General features: G+C 28.1%; 2 protein-coding genes across 3 annotated transcripts; one reads left to right on the plus strand and one right to left on the minus strand.

Annotated features, from left to right (window-relative positions):
• Window positions 1–203: 203 nt before the first annotated feature.
• Window positions 204–5,308, minus strand: LOC103490712 (transcription factor bHLH155). 2 transcript variants are annotated; one of them, XM_008450353.3, is made up of 10 exons: window positions 4,863–5,308; window positions 3,756–3,845; window positions 3,525–3,612; window positions 3,142–3,183; window positions 2,962–3,021; window positions 1,419–2,867; window positions 1,216–1,317; window positions 963–1,118; window positions 733–870; window positions 204–639 (listed from the first exon to the last, which is right to left on the minus strand). In XM_008450353.3, the coding sequence occupies exons 1-10, from the start codon at window positions 4,958–4,960 to the stop codon at window positions 544–546; spliced, it is 2,319 nt and encodes a 772-aa protein (XP_008448575.1). In that variant the 5' UTR covers window positions 4,961–5,308; the 3' UTR covers window positions 204–543. The 2 variants fall into 2 exon arrangements, with proteins under 2 accessions (XP_008448575.1, XP_050942345.1); XM_051086388.1 differs by lacking the exons at window positions 3,525–3,612; window positions 3,756–3,845; window positions 4,863–5,308 and adding an exon at window positions 3,379–3,441.
• A 20,102-nt stretch (window positions 5,309–25,410) lies between these two features.
• LOC103491110 (short-chain dehydrogenase TIC 32 B, chloroplastic-like) lies at window positions 25,411–27,136 on the plus strand. Its single transcript, XM_008450940.3, has 7 exons — window positions 25,411–25,585; window positions 25,658–25,898; window positions 26,012–26,091; window positions 26,192–26,360; window positions 26,435–26,516; window positions 26,600–26,687; window positions 26,788–27,136. Exons 1-7 carry the CDS (start codon window positions 25,462–25,464, stop codon window positions 27,024–27,026), a joined length of 1,023 nt encoding a protein of 340 aa, XP_008449162.2. The 5' UTR covers window positions 25,411–25,461; the 3' UTR covers window positions 27,027–27,136.
• Window positions 27,137–27,398: the final 262 nt, after the last annotated feature.

Below are 27,398 nucleotides of genomic sequence, written 5' to 3' on the forward strand. Positions count from 1 at the left end.
GTAAGTTAGTTTCTCAATCTCTAATCATTTGGTCGAAGTGATGTATATTAACCAATTGAAGAGCTCCAATTGTTAACCAATCTCTATCGATTAAATTTACCGGTGTTTTTGCTTGTATCCATAGTATGTAGTAGAGATATGAAATAAAGAGAAAAACATGATGAGTATATTTTTAGTTTTAGCATTGTATAAACAAGTTAGCATTGACAAAAGAAAACTATAAAGCCAAAAATAAGGCTCACCAAATCTTAATACAATGGAAATAGTGCATGTTCCCTTTTCTATACATAAGAACATACTTAAAAACTCTAATTGCTCATTCCCCATCCTAACTCTACTTGAATAATTATTAGAACCAAAAAGATCAATTTTGACCTTTGAAAATGCTGCCTACTCTTCATCTATGCACATTCACTTTCTACTATACCATGCCACTAACAACTCAAATATTTATCTTAAACAATATTGTTAGATCGAATTCCTCCTCGATTCGAGAAGCTTTTCTTTTTTGTTTTCTCTTTTCGATCTGTTTCTATCACTATACTAATTAGCTACTGCTTCAGTTCCACCAATGTTTGCTTGTTGTAGAAGCTCCATGAGGGACAAAAACACATTTATCCTTGTAATGCTTTGGTTAGCCTGCAAAACAAAGTTAATTCAACACTAATTAGAACTTGTTCAAGGGTTTGTAAAGTAGAAAACTAGAAGTCAAATTCATTCTCCATCTCTTACATTTACTTTCACCTCTACGACGAATTGCCCCCATATCTTGTCTTCGCGAATTTCCATCACGCCTTTCAAAATTGTCAATCCGTAGCTACGAATCATATCAGCTATCTCGAGAAAGAAGCCTCTTTCCTCACATAGCATCTAAACAAAGAGCAAGATAACCATATCAAAAAGAGGTTCCCACAATTGAGACAAAAGAAACTAGTTTTTGATAAGACTTGATCGTTCTATACCTCAACAAGCATTTGACCAGGGGAACTAAGGTCTTCAACTATAACTGGACAAACCGTTGGTGTTGCTCCCACTTTAAACGCCCAAGTAACTCCACCACTGCCTCTCTCCGTCATACATTTGTCATTTACAGCCACTCCGTCTCGTTGGTCAATTAACTGTAATTTGGGTCGCCACAAAAATTTTACTTTTGTTAGTCAACTGTTAGAAGTAAAACTGCAAGAAAAAAATGAGGAAAGAGAACCAAATGTTGACCTTTGGTTTGTTAGTTTCTTTAAGCTTGTCCGCGTACTTTGTAACACTTTGCAAGAAAAGCATGTATTTGATAGTCCGATCCAACAACGAATCAATGCTACACTGTCTCATCAATCAAAATTATGCATGTCAGATGCTGCATTTGAACAATGCTCGATATGATAGCAACATCAAAAGATTGTAACATGAACTAGATTTTGTACCTTTGCACCACTAGGGATAATTTCTCTCAACTCTTTGATACGATCTTGGATCTGTTGTCGATCCTTCGGTCTTGGACGGTTACTCTCTCCAGGTTTCACCCTCTTCTTACAAATCTTAGCAGGCTCCTCACTCTTGTGAGATAGTTCTAAAATGGAGCCTCCAATATTGGTGCTATAGCTATCATCAATCCATGAACTTACCTGTGACTTTGGTACAGCTTCTTTCTTACATGGGAAACGACCAACCATGCATGAAGGTTGTGTCAGATTCATGCTGGTGCAAGGGTCGAGTAATTGGATCGGATTACTGTCGAGAGACAGTCTTTCCATCTTTGACCTTCTTGAGCCAATTGAGTGATGATTCTCAACACTTGATTTGGTTGCAGAGCTAGTGTTGCTTAGACCATCCAAAAGCTCTTCAATTCCCAATTCCCAAAACAATCTCTTGCGAGGATGATCAGTTGAGCCCGTGGCTAACTTCGATGTGCACGTAGACATACTGTTGCACCCACCCGAGTAACTGCCATGAGTATCTGTTATCATGTTATCCCAAGTTTTGCCCACTGAACATCCTGTGCCTAACCCCAAACTATCAAACAGTCTATCTTTTGCGTTCTGCATTATGATTGTGTTATCTTGCTCGCTGGATTTTGATGTACTAGTTATTAAACTTTGAGCGGAAACAACAGAAGCTTTGCTCGAATCATCTACAAACTTATTAACTTCAACCAGATTAGATGACGATGTTGACATTCCTGTGACATGTAGAAGGTTATGGCTCAATGTTGTCGTTGCTCCATTTGTTCCATTCTCTGGTGAAGAATCAAACCATTGAAATAGATCATCAACGAATGAGATATCCGGGAGATCCATCGTAAAATCCTCAGAAAGATGCTTGTTGCAGAAGTCAGGTAGGCTAGTTATGCTTTCCGTAAGTTCACCTTCATTCATGGGAAATAGTTGAGCCGACTGATGAACATAATCCATATGGAGAGAACCTGTTCCACTTGAGACTGATGCAAATGTCGAGCTGCCGTTTCCAAATTCCATTGTGTTTCTACAGAAGTCAAGCACATTGGCGTCTGAATAACTTGGATATTGAGCATCTTGTTCTCTAATGTCGGATGCTGGCAATAGCTCGGATGAAGTTAACACCGAATTCTCACAACTACTTTTACTGAAGTAGGAAGAAGTATCAAAGGCTGGTTGTTTATCAAATGAAGCATAAGAATTTCTTGTGAAGTCTGTGTGGATGTTATTATGCATTGCACTGAGACTCCAATCATCAGAATTTGCAGGCAAGACGATGGACGTGAATAGATCATTATAGCGAGCAATATTGGTGCTCGAAGCCATGCAAGTAGTTTTCTCTAGTGCAAGTCCACCACCATTTATCACTTGACACAATGACCTCTTTGCATCTGCCAAAATCTCCAGACTTTCCCAGATCTGCAGCAAAAATAATAAACCATTCAATTACGGCCTAGCTAGAAAAATCAACAAAGTTAGAGCATCAACAACTTCCGGTATGATTATATTTAACCTTATGTGTAGAGCCAAGCTGTATCACTCCATGCGGATGAACGGGAATTACTGCAACAGTCTGCAACCGATACGATCACATCAGCGAAAAATGTAATATTTATTAAAACAGAAACATAAAGCAAGCATGTTACCAAAATAATGTTGTTTTTGTAATGCTTAAGGAAACAAACAGCCATACCTTTACCCCATAGGAAAATTGTTGTTGTAACTCCAAATTATCCTGGAAAAATAGATAGGAAGAGATATCCAATTAATGGTGTATAAAAGTTGAAGAAAATCATCTTTTCCCAATTAATATTCTAGATTTGAAGATATTTTTCTTATTCAAGTCGCAATAAATACTGAAAGGCAACAAAGAAACAACAATTAAGAATTGAAAACAGAATCATTAGGAGATTGAGAGGTAATTAATGACATAGAATAATGCGAACAGCCTGAGCATAACCCAAGTTAAAGAATACATCCTCGACCAAGAGGTTAGAGGCTCAAACTCCCGCCCCCGCTCGCGGTTGACTTAAAAAAAAACAAAGACAGAGAGTAAAGGAAAGAACAAACAAGTACCTGAAACATAGAGGAATTCCATTCTCCATTGGAAGCATCTGAAAAAATCCACCGGTGATTTCCAGTGAAAGCTGCTGTGCCAATGACTCTGACAAAAGCAGCCAAATAAAAATGAAAAAGACAGGAATTTTCAACCTTTTGCTTCAACACAACAAAACATAATATTGAAAATTAAACAAAAACAAATGAAACACACACATATATAATACAAGATTAGGCAGCTTAGCTTACCCTTCACCAAGCATGTGAACTTGTTGAAGCATATTTGCAGCCACCAGCACCACTTGTTCTTCATACCAAATATCTTCCAAAGTCAACAACCTACATGCATATGCACCAACAACACAGCCTATGGTAAGCATAGTGTTGTAACATCACCACTAGACCCAAAAACAAATCTTAGTTGATAATTTACGGTATATTTGACTTTTTTTTACGCATATTCTTCGTATTCTCTCTCATTAGTGAGCTTGAAAATTAGCCAATAACCAAAAAAACAACTATAGATATTAATTAGGAATGAAGTAACGTCACAAAAGTTCGAACAGAAGACCTAAAGTCAAGGTCAATAAAAACTCATTATAATCTACTTATATTGCATAATGCATAACAAGTGTTAAGCTTTGAATGTAAAAACTTAGGTCCAATTTGGTTTTTTGTTTTTAGTTTTTGAAAATGAAGCCTATGAACACTTCTTTCTCCCCTCAATTTCTTGTCTCATTACCTAATTTTTCCATTATTTTTAAAAACCTAATCAAGTTCTAAAAAACTAAAAAAGTAGTTTCTAAAATCTTGTTTTTGTTTTTGTAATTTTGTAATAATTCAGTTCTTTTACTTACGAAAGATGAAAATTATAGTAAAAAATTGAAACGAGACCGTAATAACTCAATTGATAACTATTTCATTTTAAACAAAAAAATTGTGCTTGTTTTCGAGCTTAGAATTCAAAAACAAAACAAGTTTTTCAAAAACTACTCTTTTTTCCTATTCCTTTAAACAAAATGGCTTGGATTTTGAAAAGATTCGTAAAAGTAAATAACAAAATAAAGAAAACCAAGTCAAAAGAACAATTTATAAACTTAATTTTCAAAACAAAAAACAGAAGAAAAAAACAAACAAACAAACCAATGGTTACCAAAAGACATTACATGTTCGAACAAAAGACACATCACAAACTATACTCGAACCCAAAAGCTTAAACTGATAAGTTACATAAATTATATTGAATAAACCATTAGTATTTTCTTAAATAAAAACACCACAAAGTAAAAACCAAAAGAACAAAAGCAAATCTCCAAGAAAAAGAACAGAAAGTTATGAAATGGTTTAGAAGCTTACATGGAGTTTCTTCGATCAAAGCTCCAAAAAACACCATAGGACCAGTGATTACTACAGCAAATGCGATTAAGAACAGAACCCAACTCTGTTTTAGCCATTGGATTTTAAAAAACAAAAAACCAAAGAATGAATCCAGATTCAGTAAAGTCAAAAATAAGATGATTTAGATTGAGACCCACCAACAAGCACTCATATCCAAACAAAAACTTGTTTGTTTCAACAAGAAACAAAAGAAGAATGAGGGGATAAGTTGAGGAGAGAAATGGAGGAAGAAGAAAAGAGGGAAATGGAAGGATTAAATGGGGAGAAGGGGAGTTTTATAATATGAAGAGAAAACAAGAAACAAAAAAACGAAAATGGGTTTTTAGGAATTAGAGTGATTTTTGTTAGTGAGTGATGAAAGGACAAAAAGAGAGAATGAAAAATGGAGGAGCAAAGGAAACACACAGATCTTTCGCATTTGATATGTTTGCCTAAATTTGTCTTCAAATACCCCCCCACTTTTTTCTCGCTCTTTTTCTTCTTTCTTTTCTCTTTTACCGCCTATAGCCGGTGCCGGTCTCATCAACTTTTTAATATATATTATATATTATCTATTTAAACTATCAATTTTTTTTAATGATATGAGTTTAACCCATTTGAAAAATATTATGACAGATATTTATAAATACAATTTTAAAAATTCGTAAAAAATATAATATTTTAATAAAATATTTACGCTTTATAGAAAAATTAAATATAAATTTTTTTATCTTCCAGCGATTTTATTATATAGATAGTAAATAATTTGTTAAGTTTTATATTTTAGAAAAAAACAACTTTATTAATTAAATATTTAATCATTCCTTTGGTAATTTCAGTTTTTCTTGTTGTTTTCTAAATTATTAAGAAAATATAAAATGAAAAAAAAACTTTAGAAAAAATACATTTTGTTCATAGGTGATCGATTTAAATAGTTAGAATGGTCTATACATCAATTCTAATAAAAGATTTAAATTGATTTGTTTATTGAAAATTTAGAAGCTGTTATTTAACAAAAGGATTTTCCTAATAGAATCCTATGTTTTTTTACTTTTTAATTAATAGATCTGTGGATTTAAAAAAAAGAATCATAATTTAAAGATTAAATTTGTAATTTAAAAAAAAAAAAGACAAATAAAAAAAAATACTCTTTTAAGACAAAATTTAGACAATAGATCTCTGTCTGTTAAAAGACACTTTTGATTCAGTATTATTATTCACTTTTTCTAAACACTCATCTGAAAATAAAAAAAATAAATATGGAACCTTGGAAAATATTTCTTTCCCTTTCTTTTTGTCATCTATATGTGATTATCATTTTTTGGCACCACATTTTATGGGAAAAATAACTTTACATTTTTTCCTATTTTAATAAAAAAAAATATTATATAACTTGAGAGAAGAAAAAAAATATTATCATTTTTTTTCATCATAAGTATTACTAATGTTATCGTTAGCGTTAGTATTACTAATCTTATCGTTAGCGTTATATTACTTGAAGTGGTTTCGGATGCTAATGACTCGTAACATAGTCTTTTTAGTTTGTTTGTTTTATTTTTGAAATTACACAAATCATTAAATACCATTGTATAAAACTTGATTTTTCATGTGTTTAACGAATTCAATTTAAAACGTATGCATATGATAAATTTCAACGAGAAAATGTTTAATTTATTTGGTTGAAATTTATGAGTTATTACCAAAGTTACAATCGTCGAACTTATTTTTATGTAAAGATCTTAATAAAATTAGTTAATGAGTTTATGAACAATTTTACATGAATCGAGAGTAAAGCTGGCAAACGTTAAAATAAATTTTGATAACATGAAAATTCAAATCGATAAAAATAGTGAATTTTAATGGATGAAAAATTGGAAATTTATAAAAATTATTAGAATTCAATAGTTATAATTCATAGTAAAAGTTATTTATTATTTTTTTTTCTGACTTTATATGATTTTCACAACTAATATGGAAAGATTGAATATTCATATTGAAGTTTGAAGGTAAAGTTAATAAAAAGATTGCATTTTGATTGTTTAATAAATACATCATATATGTTTGTGATAATTTGATATGAAAAATAAATATATTGCATTAAAAGGGATGAACTAATTATTTTATTTTTATTATTTTATTTTTAATGATGCATCAAAAAGATAAGAAATAATAATACATGAAAATCTATTAAATTGATTGTTCCCTAAATGCTAAGGTTCATTATTATTATTTCATATTTAACCATAAAATCAAAGTTGATAATTTTGGGGTTGTTCACATTTATAAAAAAAAATTAATTAAAGAATTATTACATATAAACATCATTATTTGTAGCATGAATCATTGCTATCCCATTTTGAATGTTCATGGTCATTGCATATTAATTGTAGACTAATAATTATAGTTTACTCTTTTTTTTTTTACATAAACTTATCGTAAATATCGAAAAAATTTATAAAATATAATAAATTTTTATATTCTATTAATGATATATATTTATGGACTTTAACATCAGGTTAATGTGTTTTTGGCACTAATATTATGCATTAATCCGTTATTCTAAAATTTTAAAATCATATTGCATTTTAGTTTCCTATCTATAAACATAAAACCCAAAAATTATTATAGTACATATATATTACAATAAAAAGTATATATTTTTATGCATAAACTTGTCGGAAAATATTTGAAAATGCATAAAGAGATGAACTCTCAATAGACGACGATGTAGGTTAGTCGAAAAAATCGCACAACGGAAACTATTTTTTAATGGAAAATTCCTCTAATTAATTAAATCATTAGAAAAACCAAATTTCACACGAAATTAAACCATCCTAAATTTATAATTTCATCCAATATACTATAAAACTCAAAAAAAAAAAAAATACATTTCTAAGTAAATGAGTGGGTAAAAGTTCTATAAATTTATAAAAGTGAAGTGAGATACAAACAACTCTTTGTTTTAAGATTACGTGAGATTTGATAATCAAAAGTTTGATTTCTTTAGTCGAAAATCTATGTTTCATACTCATACACAAAATTAATGATATGTGGTTTAACATTTCAAGTGTCTAAATTTAAAATTAAGTTATTTAAGAAAAAAAATTGAAGGGTTTGACAATCACTTATAATAATTTTTAAGACACGTTTAAATTATATTTTAAACTAATTTTCTTTTATCGAAAGAGTTTAACTAATAATTAATGTATTATTTAAAAAAAAAATATTTTACTCTAATCAATCCACATAAACTCTAAATTTAAGATGAAAAATAATCTAACAAACATTTATCAAATTCATTAAACAAAAACTCCAAACACTCTCCTTCACATAAAATTTTATTAATGAAAGCGTAATTTTTACTTTTATTATATTTATCAATATTTTCAACATTATATATATATATATATATATATTATATATAAAAAAGCTTGATAAAAATTAAAAGTGAATATATTTTAATTTGGGAAAAGTAAAAGTGGACAAAAATTAAAAGTGAATATATTTTTATTTGATTTGGGAAGGAAAATGGGAGAAAGAGGAGAATATTCCGGGGGGAGGAGTGGGTCCCACAATCTCGGGAAGTGAATGATGAAGTGATGAGATGAGTAATATGAAAGGCAGCCCCTAAGGAAGGTGGGACCCCAAAAGAGACGAATAGAATGTGTGGGGTCCCATCCTTCCCTTTTCTTTTTTTCTTCTTTATTTTATTTTTTATTTTTTTATTTCTTTTGAAGAAATAATATAAATAATAACAATAATAATTGTTTGTATGTATATGTGTGTGTGTGTATATATATATTATATTATATTATATGAGAAACCTCAATTCGACCACCTCGAGCCCATTTCAATAGTTACCATTCCCAATTAATTCCCTTCCACTAACTACTTTAACTTCATTTATTTATTATTTAGCTAAATTATATATATATAAAAAATGTTTTGAAAATATTTTTAAACTTTTGTGAAAAATTCAAAAATACTTTAATTTTCATTTTAAAAAGTTTTAATTTCTTAGTCCTCAAATTAAGAATCAAAATTTTAAGGTAGAATCATAGTTTTAAATTTTTGTCGATATTTTTACATTTTCATGGATTCGACGTCGATAGAAGGGTTGAATCGATATTTCCATTACATTACAGAAAAATCTACGAATTCACAAAAAATAAACATGAAAACGACATGCTTACTTATTTAAAAATAATAAAATTATTTATTAATTGATAATTTTTTAATTTGTCGTTTTTATAATTTTTCAGAAATATCCATCAACATCGAAATTTCTGTTGAATTAAGACATCGGTATATCAATCAATATCGATATTTTAAATCTTGGTTAAACATAAAATTTCACAAAATGTCATGAAGTATAAAAAGTATTCCCCTTAAAACACACTAAAACAAAGGAAAATGTTATGGATAGAGCAAAAAATGAAATTACATACAAAATATAGCAAAACGTTTAAAATGAACTAGAGATGGTTTAATCAATTTTGCTCTATTTCGTAAATAGTTTCAATATTTGTTATTTTTAAAATGTCCCAAAACAATAACTAGTCAAATTAAAAAAAAAAAGAAAATCTCACAGATATTATCATTGTATGTTAATAATCAAATATATATTTTTTATTTGACAATTAATTGTATGTTAATTACAACAACTATTGAGATTAGTCATGTTCATGATCTATCATTAGGTTTTAACAGTCAAATAAATTTAAAACTATAATTTTAACTTAAAATTTTAATTTTAATTTTACTTGGTAAGAAAATTGGTGTAAATTTTGGATTTTCTTAACTATTTTAAGCTCAAAGGTATTTTTAAAACTTTTCAATAGTTTAAGAGTATTTTTGAAACAAAACTTTAACAGTTTCTATAAAAAACTAACGGTAAAGGTATTTTTGAGCTCTTTTCAAAAGTTTAAGATCATATTTGAAACTTTCGAAAGTTTAGAGGTATTTTTGACACAAACATCAAAGTTGGGGAAAATTTTCTGTAATTTAACATTTATTATTATTACTTCTTGTTCAAATATAGGTTTTGAGTTTTTTACATATTTAAAATTGACAAATAAGATTGAAGAATGTAAATAATAATACATTTTTTATTAGTTTGGTTGGGTTGGATTGACCATTGCACATCGAAGCAATAGGTTCAATTTTGCCAACCCAATGACTTCGAGTGGGTCCATAATTTAGCCTAAACCCTATCCAATGTGGCTTATGTACACTCTTAGTAACAACTAACAATAACACTTTAATAAGAAACAACTTCGTCTCACTCTATTTTTAAAGTGCAACAATTAATGGCGTGTTTGAATTACATTTTCAAGTATTTAATTTTAAAAATTAAATTATTTTGAAAAAAATTCAAAATAGATTTTTAAGTGTATTTTATATATATTTTTTAAAAAATATTTAACAAAACATTCTTACCCATATAAAATTGATAAATAATCAAAGTTTTCTTAATAAAACCAATGTAAATGGTTAGTTTTGGGAAGGCATGCAAGATTAACTAAAAAGTACTAATGAACTAAACAATTTTGCAATGAGATTAAAATGAAATCACTAATTACCAAAATCCAAATAGTATTATTTTAACCATATTCAATTAAATAAATAAGGTTTGAGGAAAAGAAAAAAAGAAATATTTTTTTAATGTAATAATTAAAAAGAAAAAAAAAAGAGAATAAAATAGAGATAGTGATGTAATCAAAGGTTTCATCTTTGCCCAACATTCTCTCTGTAACTTATTCCAGCCTCCATTTTTGGTTTGACCACTCACCAACCTTATGTCCACACCCTCTCCCCCACTTTATTATATTCTCTCATAAATAATCTTTTTTTCACTTTTCTTTTCTTTTCTTTATTTAAAAAAAGAAGAAGAAGAAGAAGAAGAAAAAAAAAACTTTTTTTTTTCTTTTTGATATGATTAATGTTGATCCTCATTTTTAGTTGTAATCTCAAATTTAGATTTTCCATTAGATTTGTTTCTATTATTAATTAATACAATATTCAAAAGTTTGTTTCATCTTCTTTCGTCTTTTTTCCCATGCATGCTTACTATATAAATATATAACTTTTTTTGTTTTAATTATTGTAGAAAAGGGAGATTTTTTGAAAAGTTTTTTATGCCCCACAATTATGCAAATTATTTGTATATATATATATATATATATATATATTGGTATGAGATGTAAAACAAACAAAACATCAATTAGATATGGAAAGATTATATGCTATGCTTTTATTTGTAAAAAGAATTTCTTTTAGGGATATTCGTGTTGGTTCGGGTAAGATTTTTATAATAAAAAATAGTTCACGTGAATGGCTTATCATATGTATTCACTTAATAAATTAAAACATCATTTTAACTCGACATTTTCATATCTTTACTACCTTCAATTACATCAATCAAATATTCTAGAATAATAGTCAATTTAAGTATAGTTAAATAAAGAAGCTATATTAAAGAATATATTGTATCGACTTGTTATGTGGTTGAGTATTTTTTTTTTTTTTTTTCTGATAATCATTTTGTAGCTTCGAGTGTATATATATAGTAAAACCCTTTTTTAACACTAGACGTGATTATATGAGTGCAATACATACATATAGCTAATAATGTAATAGAAAAACAAACTATGATTTTATAAACTTTATCAAACTCAATAATTGGATTAACTTAAACATTAAAATATATGTAGTAGTCTTTTCAATCTTATAAACCTTTTAATGACTCAAAATTTTTATTGAAATTGAGAAATAAAAACGAACTATCATATCATATCATGTAGGAAGTAAATTTTTTACTTAATGTTAAAGTGAGTTAAGCTCAACGACAATTGACATAGTATACCTCCTTAGAGGTAAGGTCGGTTCAATCCTCTGTTGTATAGTTAATTTATATATATATAAAAAATTGTTTGTATATTTATTAAAGCAAAATTGAAACTATAAGGATTATATAAATGAAATAAGCTTCAACACTTTCTAACATGTAACAAAAGCTTCTCAACTCCTCTTTGTAAGAAAGAGATATAATTTATATAAATGTATGAATAAGAAAGAAAGGGTATCCAATGTTCATCTTTTGAATCTACAGAAGAATATATATATATATATATATATATATATATATATATATATAATTTAAAGTAATAAAAGTTCATTGACTAAAATGACATAATGCCATCTTGTTATAGAACTATATATATATATATACACACACAATATAATATATTATTAGAAGTATAAATGTGTATAAGCATTTGAAAAGTAAATTTTATGCTATAAAATAAAACAAATGGAGTGGTAGATAGCTAGAAGGGTAAGTAAAAGTGGAAACAAATGATTAATGAGGAATGAAGGGATGATGGATGATGCTTACACACTAAATAAAACATACTCATTTTGTTGTTCATTTGTTAGATAGCATTTTAATCATTTATGTGGTCTCACCCAACTTTATATAATTAATCAATCTGGCCCCTTTATTTTTGGGTTTGAAAAAGAGAGAGAGAGAGGGAAAAAAAGTGATTGGCAATATGAACATAAAGAGGGATAAAGGGGCTAGGGTTGGTCCATGCAAGAATATGATTGAGAAGTAGCATGAACTTCTCTCTCGAGAAATTATTTGAGCAGGCTAGCGGCCACGATGTATATGGTTAACAATTTTACTTTATGTTGGATGTACGAGTGAGAAAAAACATTAAAAATATCTCAAGGGCTGTGTGTTGAGTACTATCATCGAAAAGGGAAGATATTTTAGAATAATCTATATTGAACGATTATTATGATGCAACCTCTCTCTATATCGAATAGTTATTTCGAAAAGAGATAGAGATTTTAGAAAAATGATGCGATTTCTCTCTTTCTCTAAAGTCAATATTATCATCAGGAAAGACCAGACGAAGATTTTAGAATAATCTACATCTAACGATTATTATGATATCTCTTTCTATCTATATATATCGTGTGTGTATGTATATATATATATATATATAAATATATATAGCTTTTTTGAGGGTTGAGTGAAAAAAGGGCATAATGTTGTTCCCTCTATACATTACAAGCTTGATGATGCAAATGAGGTCAACTCCACCTTTTTGCATTCAATTCTAAAACACACTTGGAGATATATATATATATATATATATATATATATATATATATATATATACTTTTTTCATGTTGTTAAGCTTTAAAAGCATTGCTCCATTTTGCCTAATTTCAACCAATCTATACTTTGTATTTTCAATGTGTTTGACTCTTTTTTGGCTTACCTTTTATCTCTTTGTTTTACACCACCCCACCACAAAAACAAAGGCTTCCTAATTCCTCTTTAATGTGTTGTATATTATTCATGCACATATGTGAACTATATTCAAATTCTTATAAAGTTCCAAATTAAATTTGAGATTTGAGGCTAATTCTCATTCTAATTTAGCTTATTTTAAGACTCCCCTCCCCATAAATTAACTTATTCCAATTGATATATTGTTTGCTATGAAATATATATAAACTTTTTGTTTTCCCTTTTTCAAAAAAAAAGAAAAAGAAAAAGAAAAAGTTTTTATTTGGAGAATTGTCAAAATTAAATGGTAAATTTGAAAAAATATTTACAACATATAACAAAATTTCAGATTCTATCAATAATAGATATTGATTGACACATGATGTGTTTCTATCAGTCATATTAATAGACAACAATAAAAGTCTATCATGGATGGAATTCAAAATTTTACTATATGTTATAAATATTTTAGTTTACCTTTTTATTTTTCCATTTTATTTTGTGGGAGAAGGCCTATCTTTTCCCCTTCTCAAATGTTGGCTTCAATTTTAAAATATTTTGAAGAAGGGAACAACACACATATATAGCTAGACACAAATAATATTTATACGTTCTCTTTAATAATAAAAATAGATAACTTTCTAAATTACGAAAACAACATATTTATTTCAATAATAGGTTTAGGGTTGATTTTTAAGATGATGATAATCGATGACTTATCTCATATCTATTAAGCTATATATATGCACACATATGTATGTACTAGCCTAGCTCGCACAAATTGTACACTAAATACCTATACGTTTTTTTTTAATAGACAATCTTATGTCAAATGTCAACATTTCATCGATTGTTTAGTGTTCAAATAATAGCCATACGAATTTAATAAAAGAACTTAGAGAGAATAGGTATAATTGATTTAATACATCTTACTAATTTTCTTTAGCACTCAAATGTATGATATTTTGTAGCAACGTGTAAATTGACTTGAAAATTCAGGTTTATCATAAATTAATTAAAAAATAATTTTGTTGCAAATATGTAACATCATATTTATCACATCTTATATCATCTTTAATTTGCAATGAGGATTATTGGTCCTATACATTTAGCACAAAAACCAATATTTGTATTACGTTTTTATTGCCTATTATGGGAGCCCCTTGATTAAAGAAGAAATGGGGAGAAAATGGTAAGAAAAATGTGTTTGGTATTGTTATAAAATTTTGGTAAATTCAAGTGTGACCATTAGTGTGCTAGAGTTTGTAACACTATCAAGGCTATATAATAACATAAAAATATTGCACAATTCTCTAAGCTCAAAAGACCCATTGGACCAAGTAGCATTTTTAGTGAAACTTCTTTTTTGTAAAGATGAATTCACTAAAGAGAAAAAATCAACAAACCAAATCCTCACGAGCCTTCAAATTAGAAAAAGACAAGCTAAAAGCACAAAAAACAACACCTAATTAGCAACAACCAGCGAACTACAAAATCACAAGAGCGATTACACACCTAAAAAAAGCTAATCAACACCTGCCCAACTTGCAGAACCTAACACACTGTCATTCAAAATTTGACATATCATCGAATCATTAAATCTGTGAACCTCATATTATTCTTAAAGGGTGCTATATCATGATACCCAGTAAATGAAGATAATTTGCAGGACCTAACACACTGTCATTCATAATTTGACACATCATCGAATCATTAAATCTGTGAACCTCATATTATTCTTAAAGGGTGCTATATCATGATACCCAGTGAATGAAGATAATATGAAGAATTCTTCGTATTATATAGTATTATAATACCCAATAGATCACCGACTCTATGTTTAAAAATATGATAATGTGACATACAATAGGTAAATAAATAAAGTAAGACATTATGAATTTGTGTTCAAATTCCTTCCCATACTTGTGGAAAATTAAAAAGAAAAAGGGGTATCTTAGAGTTGAAGAAATGGTGTAAGTGTTATAGTTATGAGAGAGAGAGAGAGAAAGTATAGAGTAATAGAGTTTAATAGAGTAGGGGTAGCAAAGAAAAAAATAATTGCAAAAGGAATCTAATGTCTTTAATGGAAGAAAAAGCTGACAATACAAAGACAAACAATGCTTGCTTGGGCTTTGCTTCCACATTCATTTTTTTGTATATATTCCATTCATAGCCAAACACAAAGTCCTCTAACTCACACACTACACTCCATTCCTCCCCACCTCTTTTTATATATAAGGTTAAGTTGCAAAAGCCATTGTCGAGGTATGGTTGTAGTTGCAATTATAGCCTTAAAGTTTCAATGGTAAAACATTATTGAATCCTTAAATTTATATAATTGTTAAAACTAGACTCTTAAACTTATACGACTAAACAAATTCGTAATTGTTGTATGAGTTTTGAAGGTTTAATTTTTATAATTGCAAGCTTGAAGATGTAATTACAATTACTACCATACTTTATAGTAGTTTTTGCAATTTGTTTCTACATAAGAAATAGATAAATTATAAAGTACAGTAATAGTTGTAAATAGGTTTAATTTTCAATTGTAAAAACTGAGTTCTCAAACTTACATAGTTATAAAATTGCAATGATGGTTAAAGATATGAGAGTTCATTTTTTATCATTTATAAGCATAGTTTTCTTTGACTGTTGTAAGTTTTGCGGTCAAACACATACTTAAAAATGTTTGAGCCTTTGAGGGTCCAATTTTTACAGTTGAAAAATTGAGAGTATAATTGTAATTATCACAATAACTAAAGTTAGAATTTAATTCTACCATTTAAAAAAGTTAAACCTCAGTTGTTGTAGTCGGATAAAACTTTATAGATAATCTCTATTGAGGACTATATTTACGAGTGTTTTATCAGACCACAAAAACTTAATTCTAATTGCAATTTAGCCTAAATAATTTAAATGGTTAGTTAACCATTTTTTAATCTTAAAATTACGATTAAAAAATTTCCAAATTTGAATTAATAAATTATAGAAGAAAATGAAACAAATTAATTAATTATAATCCTATACTTTCTATTTGTAATAATTAAAATATTAAGTCAACAATTATATGAACTTACTCTCTAAACTTTTATAGAGGAATTAATTTAGACCATTCACCTAAACAAAACATTCTCTAACCCCAAAGTCCTACTCCTACCACACTCAAAACGAAAAATTAGACCTTTCTATATTACTCGACAAGAAAAGATGAAAATTTGCTCATATTATTGAAAACCCACTAATATTATATCGCATTTATAAAGAACCATCTCGTTGATATAGTGATAAAGAAAAGTCACAAGTTCGCTTACTAAAAAAATTAGAGAGAAAATAACTTTCAAATCCATTCATGAGGATCAAATAGGTTTAATATCTAATTACAAGTTTTGTCGAAATCTGGAATTCGAAAAATTTTTTATTAAGATAAGTTATAAATTAAATAAGATTTTTCAAATATATAACTTTAAATTTCTTCCTTCAATAGTTTTTAGGAGTGGGGATTGAACCATCAACTTTTAAGATAGAAATTGAGATTCGCACATATATATATATGTATATATATATATATATATATTTATTTATTTATTTAAAATTGTAGCATGAAATTAAATTAAAGTACATTTTCATTATTTCAATTTTGTCACTATCATAAAGTTATTGGGGGATGTTTTTGTTGGTATATTTAGGGATTAGTAGAATGAAAAGGAGATGAAAAATGTGGTCTCATTCCTTTGATCTCTAGGGTTTTTAATTTTTATAGGAAGGACACACCATTTTTCAACACACACCACATCAATCCAAATCCAAAACATACAAAAACCAAGTGTGTGTGGCCCTTCTTCTCCCCCCCACACCTTTAACTACAAAAAAAGCTACCTCAATAACACTATACTAATATTCTATTTCTCCCACATTCTCTCTTTTGGACCATATTCCTCTCTCTCTCTCTCTCTCATAGATATTCACATTCTCTCTAAATCAAGTCACTTTGTCCCTCCCACCAATTCAAATATATTTCCTTTTTCTAGCTTCAACAAGTCATATCTAATTTCAACCACTCAATTTTTTGGAAGCTTACAAGGTATAAATATAATATCTTTGATTAGTTAAACTATATTTAGGTTGACTTAATTAGTGGGTTAAGATACTTATTCAATAATACTCTTGTTTCGAATTTCTTAGTCGATGATATATGTCCTAATCAATTGAACTATGCTTTAGTCAATATTTTTACTCATTAAACTATATTCGGGTTAACTTAATTACTTACAATTTCGACTAAATGCTCTAGCTTTGAATTTCTTAGTCGATAATATATGTCTTAATCAATTGAGTTCATAAGATTGAAATCTTGCTTCTTCATCTTTGCCTTCATAGTTAAAAGCATGAGAAATAAAAGTTATTTATTTCTCGCCCTACTTCTTCTTCTAAGGATGTGATTATATATATATATAAGGGTTTTTTTTTTTCAAAAATAAAACAATAAAGGCTATTTACGATCTATAAAAAAAAATCACTAAAGATAAAATTAATTACACTTAATTTTAATTGTAAATATTTTATCAATTTTTCTATTTTTGACAATTTCTAGATATTTATAGTATATATAAAAGCCTCAACGTGGAGAAACTTTTTTCTTTTCATTATACTCTTGAGTTTAGTTCTATGTTCTAAATGATTTTTTGGTTTTATGGTAAATTCATTTTTATTTTATTTTTTGTAATATATATAATTATAAAAGACACACTATCTCCCACTAATTTTTGAATTAATTATACTTAAGGTCAGGGGAATTAAAGTATGTAAGATGCGAAGAGTTGGAATGCAAATGGTTTTTCATTTATATTTTAGAAATTAGTTACAAATCAAATATCTTATTAGTTCTAATTAACGATACAAATTTAAGACTTTAAAGTTGAAAAATTTTTGTAACATTTTTTTTTTCTATTATATAAAATGCTTCTTTGATTTTTTTTACCAACATTGTTATTGAGAAATTTGGATCCATCCAATGGATTGTGTAATGGGACAAGATTGGTATGTCAATCATTTAGCAAAAATATTATATATGATGAAATAGTAGTGAGTGATCGATCATGCAGGAAAACAAGTTTTTCTTCCACGAATACCATTAAGCCCACCAAAATGACAATGGATATTCATTCAAGTTCGAGAGAAAACAATTCTCCATTCATTTATGCTTTGCAATGACAATTAACAAAACACAAAGACAAACAATTCCTAATTATGTTGAAATATATTTTCCTAAAAAATGTGTTTTCTCATGGATAACGTTATGTTGCACTATCTAGAAAAATTTCAATGAACACAACAAAAGTTTGGAAAACCCATAGGTGACAATAAGTTACCTTCAAATTGTACAAAAAAAATATTTTTTATAAATAAATTCTTTTTTTGATATATGCAAGTCTTACATTTATATTCTTATATTTTAATTTAATTATTGTAACTTCTTCCATGTACATCTAATTCTATTAGATTTTGAAATTCGTACATTTAAATTTAGCACAACCTAAACATATACATGTAATATTTATTATAATCTAAAGCTACACATTATACATGTCATGCACGTGTCTTTTACTAGTATATATAAAACAATAGATGAATAATAATTAATTCATGTCAAAACCTTAAGATAGTGACCTAATTAGTAAACATATTTGTTAATAAGCTATATCTAGTTTGAAATGTTTGAATATTTTAGTTGATAATATACAAAGAAACATCAAACTTCTTGCTTTGGGTACCGTGTCGATATCAAAATAGCGTATCACATATATTTAGACAATTTAAAATTTGTTGAATACGTACCAAACGCTTGTTAGTGCAACCAATGTTTTAGACACATGCATCAACACTTAGTTAATAACATACTAAAAAGAGATAGCCACTCACACATATATAGCAATAACAATACATTTTGAACATGCAAAATATGATATAGTATAATCGGCTATTTAATTTAAGGAAATAAAAAAATTACGAAAAATGCACCATGTTGTGGGACACAAATGAGTGTGATAACTTTATAAGATCACATCTACGATAAAAACATTATTCCTTCTTAAGAAAGAAAAACAATCCTTGTTTATGAACAATTATATATTAATTTTAATTCCATTGAGTTTATTTTTATATATAAAAAAGAAAATGATTTGCAATTGAAAAATTGTTATATTGGGTAAATATATGTTTGAAAATGTAAAAAAAAAATTACATAATTATATGAAAACTATATTAATATTTATGTGTTGAATTTGAATTTTGATTGACACATTGAATCCAAATTGGATAGCCAAAAAGAAAAAAGAAAGAAAAAGAAAATTATTAGGAAAACTTTTGTTTTTAATGAAAACAGAAAAAGTATCATTTCAAATTAAAAAGGAAAACTCATTTTTGTCCTTTATTTTTAAGTCAACATCATTAAAATCCCAATTAATTCAAACCTTTTTGTCTTTTATGGACAAAAATTAATCCCAAATGACATATTGAAAACTTTTAGAAAGTTTTAAATCTGAAATTTGATTTTGTAACTATTAAGATTTTGCCCTTTAATTAAATTCTTAAATATCTATTTTTTTTTCCATTCAATTTCAAATCTTAATAACAAAATAATTATTTTGGTTAGTAATATAATGGTCCAATTGATTAATAAAATAAAATAAAATATAAGTATTCACTTTAACCTATATGATGTCGACGTTCAAAGTGTAAGGTCCATCCATTATGACACACAATATTTGACGAGCCTTAGTGTTGAAAAGGAGAGGTTGATGATCTCAAGACTCTCATAATCGAGCTGGGATCAATCCAACTCCCAAAAGATGTAATAAAACTCGTTACGTGCTTGATCGTACGACCGATCTCAATATTTGCAAGCAAACATAAATAGGGTTTTATAATAATACAACAAAGAGAATACATGGAACAACTCGAGAGTGTAACTAAGGAGATATGTCAGTCACATTAAACTTATGTAATATTTACCCATTTCAGTTTAACAACTAACTATGTTCATTACTAATTTAAACTTCAACTTATGGTGGACTGAGCACCACACTTGTGTCCAGAATTATATTTCGTAAGTACATATCAAATCTATAAATATTTATATTCTAGAAATATAAAATCATTCGAAATGCATGATTGAGATTAATCGACCTTCTATAGTTAGATAAAATTAAGCCTTAAATAATTGAAAGAAAAAAAACTCTTATCAAACGTGTAAATCTAATACATAAACATATGACATATATTTAATATATATTATTTTTTAATTCATACCTAAATCATATTTGAAATTTTGATTTTATTTAAACTATTTTGATAAAAAAAAAAAAGTTATTTAAAATATCCTTCTAAAACTATTTTGAGTGCAGTAAACCACCACAATTTTCTATCAAATAACTCATTTTTTAAATACACTAGGCTAAAATAGAAAGCAAAAAGTAATTCATTACACAATTACTAAATTAAAAAGACTACCCTTATACCAACTTTGTGATTTAACTTAAAAATTTAAGTTAAAAAACACATTTTATTTCTAAACTTTTTATTAGCATAACAATTTACTTCTAAAACAACAAAATTGTACTTCTTAATTCAGATATCTATCGGTAAATTTATTAAATTCTTTTTAAATATACATAATTATTTCCAAAAAAAAAGGATAAATCCTAAAAATCATAAATAAAATATTGATATTAAAATCGATAACTCAAAATTTATAAATATTTTAATTCATTTTATATCAATAAAACGTTTTAATTTTGAGGCTAAATTCATTTACAATTATATTTTAAAAAAGGAGAGACGATAGATTTAATATTTGAAAAATTAACCGAAATCGAAATGTAAATTAAATTAATTAAAAGAGTAAAACAAAAAAGAAAAAAAAAAGAAGAAGAAGAAGAAAAAGAAGAAGAAAGAAAATGATTTGTGTGCGGTAATTTTGAGGGGGAAGAACTGCCGGTTATTTAGGTGACAAAAAAAGGGGGGCGGTTCAGAGGAGTGTTCGAGTGTGGGCCGCCCTACCGGACCACCTGTGGTCCCCATACGCATCCTACTGCCACGCCATTCATCATCATCATCATCATCATCATCATCATCATCATCATCCTTTTTCTAATTACTATTTTTATTTATTTTTATACAAACTATTCCAATAATTATTAATAATAAATAATAATATTGCCCTGAGATTAGAGCCGCGCGGAATTATGTCCTCTCTCTCTCTCACTTCCTTTCTTCTTTTCTTCTAACCTCAAATTTTATCAATGATGTTATATTTTACGTCATCCTCCTCTTCTTTTTGTCCTTTTCCTCCTCTCTCTCTCCTCCCCTTTCATTTTCTTTTTTTTTTAATTATTATTATTCTTCTCTTTTTTTTCTAGGTTTATAATTACGATTATACCCTTAAGCTAAACTCAACCGTCAAATTCGTATTTATTACGTAAGTTTGAGATTTAATTTTTATTTTTATCATTTATGGATCTAATTCTTACGATTATTGTAGAACTCATAACATATTTTGTCATAATATGTGTTTTGGGGAAAAAGTTTGAAAAAGTAGTTTTATAGGAGAGTTGAAGAAATAGGATTAAGGGGAGTTGAAAAAGGTTTAATAAGAAAGAGAGAGAGGGAAAAGGGGTTATGATAACCCTAAAACGAGGGTTATGATAGTTCTTCCCCCAACCCAACCCTATAGTAATAACCCTTGGGCCAAACGTCTCAAAGTTTATGGGAGTAATTGGAGCTAACACTTGTAATTTTTTTTTTTAATTTAAAACTATATGGATCTTCTGAGCATAAATGTTTGTAATTGTCATCGCTAACAACTTGACAATTTGTATAAGAGAAATTATTTGAGAAGACAGTTGGATGAAAATGACCGTGAAAATACTGTGAATTTATGACTAGTAATTATTTGTTGATAGTAGACTTTTTAAGTGACGGAGATCTCTAAATAAAGATGAAAAGAATAATATGGTTCGTGATTTAGTCGTGATCCCCTTTTTCTTATTTAATTTGATATATGGTTAAGTTGTTTTTATTTATTTATATTAGCTTAAAACGTTTGAAGATGAAGGTTCGAATTTATGTCTTTTTTTAATATATAGAATATATGTCTTAATCATTTAAGTTGTATGGACATGGATAAATTGTTGTTTTTCTAATAGATATTTAAACATTTTAAACAAATTTATCGAAGAAAATTAACATTTTGTTATTATCGTTTTTATTATGATTTTTTAAATATAAAAAGTCATTTAGTTTAGAGCTTTTGTATTCTATTTGTTATTATATATATATATATATATATATATATATATATATATATATATATATATATATATATATATATATATATAAAGTCACTGCTGCTCTTTATTTGAGCAAAGTGGGCTCAGTTCATAGCATTTGGGCTGGGCCTTGAATCTTTGTAACTAAAACTTGACCTAAATTTACCACTTTTGGACCAACATGATTTCTAGGAATGAGATAGTTGTAAATGTAGTAATTATATTCAAAATAATTAAGTATATAGCAACATTTTAAAAAAATTGCAAATATAGCAAAATCTATTAATGATAGGAGTCCATCACTGATAGACCATGTAGTAAATGTTGGTCTATTACTGATAAACCATAAGAGTATATTGGTACATATTTAATAATTATTCTAAAAATTGTTATTCATTATAATTAATCAATAGGGATTTGTATGAATATTGAAAATATTTCTAGCAATGTATAAACATTTTTATTTAATATGAGAATTAACTATAATAACACCTTCGTATTCGTGTTCATCAAATTTGTAAATGGGTAAGGAGATGGTAACGATTACTAATTTGGTAGAATAAAAGTGTATGAATTCACCTTCGCAATGGTTTGGACGATTAGTGTTTTAAATAATAAAATTGTTAAAAAATATTTACAAATATAACAAAATTTTACTGGTTATCAGTAACAGATAACAATGGTCTATCGCATTGTTTATATCAGTTATATCATCTGATATTTTGCTATATTTGTAAACATTTTAGTTCATTCTCTTATATTCAAGAATAACTCATATAGTTTTAGCAAAATCTTAATAAAACAAAGAATGAAATTGTAGAAAAAAGCACCAACATGGGCAAATATGATTGGATCTATCAACAGTATCCCATCATGTTTACACCAATTTTTATTACAAATGGATAAACATGACCTAAATTTCTCTCATCGATACTTTTCTTTTACTTGTTTAGAGGTCGTCGTTTAAGGTAAGGAGTAGTAGGTTATTATAGTTGAATTATAATAGTTTGTGTTTTATGTGTAGATTTTTTTAGTTTGGGTCATAATAGTGTGTGTTATTTATGATGTAGATTGTTTTAGTTTGAGAATGAAATAGTAAACATTATAGCAAATAATAAAAAAAATATAGCAAATTGTAAAAACCATAGGAAATGAACGGTTTTAAAATAGTGTTCATTGTGATTAATTGAAGATTTTTAAATAGTATTTATAGTAGATAGAGTTGGTTATTGTAGCTGTAAAGGAGAAGAAGGGGGCGGAGGAGGAGGGGAAGGGGAATAATATTGAGATGGTGAGGAGTTGAGAACGAAACGAAAATGAGATTGTAAAATATATAAACGGTAGAAAAAAGTTGTGTCGAAAATTGTAGAAAGAAACAAAAGAAATTTAATTAGTAACACAAATCAAACACAAAACATTCGATATCTAAACATGAATTTTGAATTATACTACATAACACATTCCTAATTACGATCTCCCAACCGTCCAATAATGTTCTACATCCCTATTGACCTAATTTCTTACTTTAGATGGACAAAAGGTTTGAAGCTCCACTACATTTTTATTTATTTATGTTTATTTTGTCCCACACGTAACAACAACCATATATTAATGCATGCTTAGTTAGTACTTGCCATACAAGGTTAATATAACATTAATTATCTAATAACCGTAAACTTTTATCAACCTTTGTTAATGATAAACTTGTATTATAATCAACAATAAACTTTTATCGATTCTATCAGAGATAGACTTTTATTCGTACCTATTCATGTGATAGATTAATTAGTTTTTATTACTGATAGACTCTATCTAAACGGTAAGAAATGTAGAAAATTTTGTTGTAACTTATACATAGTTTGACTCGCCTCTTATTTTATATTTAAAAGCCTCCATATATTTGTCCTATTATGTAAAATTTTGTTGTAACTTATACATAGCTAATTAATCCCTAAATTTAATTAATGATATTTTAATTTTATATTGCTATATGGTAACTACTGAGAAAAATTATCGTAAATGATATAACCGTTGGAAATATTTACAAAATATAACAAAATTTCAGATTCTATCAATGATATATATCGAAGAATTTTATCAATATCTATCGATGGATATTTTGGTATAATAAACCAAAATATAGCATAATGAGTCAAAATGTCTATTATCGATAAACGTCAATGGATATTTTGATTTAAAAATAGACATTGATATTTTGGGTCGAACATTTCAAGTACAATTTTCAAATACAACACAAAAAATTAAAACTATTTACAAAATATAGCAAAATCTATACAATTCTCTGTAAACTATTTGATTTCTTTTTGTAATATTTTGTATATAGTTCTAACTTTTTTTTTCTATCCATAATAATTCATCTATTTCAAAATGCCGCTATAAATTATTATCATCAATTAATATTAATAAGAATGTTATGGAATAAAACCTAGACGCTTCAAAAAAAAGAAAAATTCAGAATAATACTTAGGTTCATTCCGAACATCATCGATCTTTCTCTATCTCATCTCTCTAATTCACGTTCAAAAATATTAAAATATTTTGAAAAAAAATAAATTAGCCATATAATAAATTATGATTTGACAATTTTGGGAGGGTTAATACACTTTTAATTATCTCTTAAGTATTTTTCATAAAAATGTAGATTTAATTACAAATATAGCAAACGCCAAAACAGAAAAAACTAAGTTTCGTTTACAGGGTGGATTTGTTTTCAGTTCAATCACTACATTTATTCCCTTTTATTTTCCCCTACAAATAGATTACAAAATTTTCCTTATCAATCATAATAATAATAATAATAATAATAATAATAATAATAATAATAATAACAACAATAACAATAAAATTATATTTTTATTTTGATTTCATATTCCCCAAACCAAAAAACTCATAACGTCTCCCAAAAGTCTCTGCCTCTCTTTCCATTTCCATGCTTGAAATGCTCAAGTACCTCGTCGGTTCCGCCGGAGCAAGCGGCTACAGCTCCAATTCCACCGCCGAAGAAGTCACTCAATCGTCTACTCATCTCAACTCCATCACTGCCATAGTCACAGGTTCTTTTATCTCAACTCCGATTTTTTATATATATATTTTTTGAATTCTCTCGCTAACAAATTTTGGCGCAGGAGCGACGTCGGGAATCGGAGAGGAGACGGCGAGAGTCTTAGCTAAGCGTGGCGCAAGGATCGTCATTCCGGCTCGCAATTTAAAAGCAGCCGAAGAAGCGAAAGCGAGAATCGTATCGGAATTGGAATGTTTTGATTATTCACGAATCACGGTGATGGTTCTCGATCTTAGCTCTCTGAATTCCGTCATGAACTTCGTCTCCGAATTCGAGGCCTTAAATTTGCCTCTTAATCTTCTCATGTAATTCATCTAAATACATCGCTAGTTTCACTCCGTTATTGAATAGAATGAACACACGACATTTAGTTGATCGAAGAAAACTCAAACTCAGTTTCGCGTTTTGTAATTTCCAGAAACAACGCAGGCAGGTTCTGTTACGAACATGCAACTTCGGAAGACGGAATTGAAATGACCTTCGCTACTAATTATCTAGGCAAGAACATTACAAACAGAACAAATTTATTCTGATCATCTCCTTTAATCGTGAGGCCTTTCACCATAACTGATCGAATCGATCAAATCAATAAATGCAGGTCATTTTCTCTTGACGAAACTTCTGTTGAACAAGATGATAGAAACGGCGAAATCGACAGGAATCCAAGGCCGAATAGTGAATGTGACGTCCAACATCCACAGCTGGTTTTCCGGCGACATATTCGAATATCTCAGCCAAATAAGCCGGAACAACAACAACAACAACAGGTACGATTAATTCGGCTTTCCTTATGCATTAATGGCGCTCTGATCATAGTGATTCTGATAATCATTCAAAGCAGAGAGTACGATGCGACACGCGCATATTCGTTCTCCAAGCTCGCAAATCTCTTGCACACCGTTCAACTAGCTCATAGACTCCAGGTTTTCTTCCATAGATCATAATCATTGCGATTTTCATGAAACGATTTCACATTCGGGTTGAATACTGAGAAAATCGAAAACAGGAAATGAAGGCAAATGTTACGGTAAACTGTGTTCATCCGGGAGTTGTGAGAACAAATTTGAACAGAGATCGTGAAGGCTTCTTAAAAGGTATATTACAGACCATCAAATTAAACCATCTTCTACATGGAAATTAAATCAAACAATCTAAATCGCATATAAGAATGATTGATTTTGAATGAGAATACAGATTTGATTTTCTTTATGGCGTCCAAATCAAAGTTGTTGAAGACAATTCCTCAAAGTGCAGCGACAAGTTGTTACGTAGCCACGCATCGGAAAGTGGAAAATGTGAATGGAAAATATTTTGAGGATTGCAATGAACAAGGAAACTGTGAATCCAATACCAAATCAGCGCACTTAGCTGAACGTCTATGGTCTGCTTCCGAAATCATCATCTCCAATTTAACCGGTAATCCTCAACCCTAATCTCAACAACTCAATCAATCAATATGGATTGGGTTTGGTTTATGAACTTTTATAATATGGTCTGATTATAGGGGTTCAAATAAATAATAATCATATTATCCTTTTCTTTTCTTTTGCATACCTTTCGAAAAATATATCACTTGAAAGTAATTGAAACAAGAATAAAAATATTACATCATATCTAGCTCTATTGAATGAAGTAGGGCTTATATATTTATATATATAGATGGAGACCAATTCATTCCTAGAATTAGGGTAGTTCGGTTTTGAGCGAATAAAATATTATTTAACCAAAATTGAACCAAGGTCCTATTTGCACATAATCAATCGATTTTGTCCACTTGGTTCGATTTCTTCTTTAGGTGTTCGTTA

The sequence above is a fragment of the Cucumis melo genome, chromosome 6, assembly GCF_025177605.1.
Source record: "Cucumis melo cultivar AY chromosome 6, USDA_Cmelo_AY_1.0, whole genome shotgun sequence".
Classification (NCBI taxonomy): Eukaryota; Viridiplantae; Streptophyta; class Magnoliopsida; order Cucurbitales; family Cucurbitaceae; genus Cucumis; species Cucumis melo.

Bases quoted from the DNA above. Each gene is read 5' to 3' on its own strand.
- LOC103490712 (XM_008450353.3), bottom strand. From the start codon at position 4,960: ATGGCTAAAACAGAGTTGGGTTCTGTTCTTAATCGCATTTGCTGTAGT. The intron at 3,613-3,755 runs GTAAGCTAAGCT...TGCTTTTGTCAG, and splicing joins GTTCACATGCTTGGTGAAGG to AGTCATTGGCACAGCAGCTT. The intron at 1,119-1,215 runs GTCAACATTTGG...CCCAAATTACAG, and splicing joins AAGAAACTAACAAACCAAAG to TTAATTGACCAACGAGACGG.
- LOC103491110 (XM_008450940.3), top strand. From the start codon at position 25,462: ATGCTTGAAATGCTCAAGTACCTCGTCGGTTCCGCCGGAGCAAGCGGC. The intron at 25,899-26,011 runs GTAATTCATCTA...TGTAATTTCCAG, and splicing joins TTGCCTCTTAATCTTCTCAT to AAACAACGCAGGCAGGTTCT. The intron at 26,688-26,787 runs GTATATTACAGA...ATGAGAATACAG, and splicing joins TCGTGAAGGCTTCTTAAAAG to ATTTGATTTTCTTTATGGCG.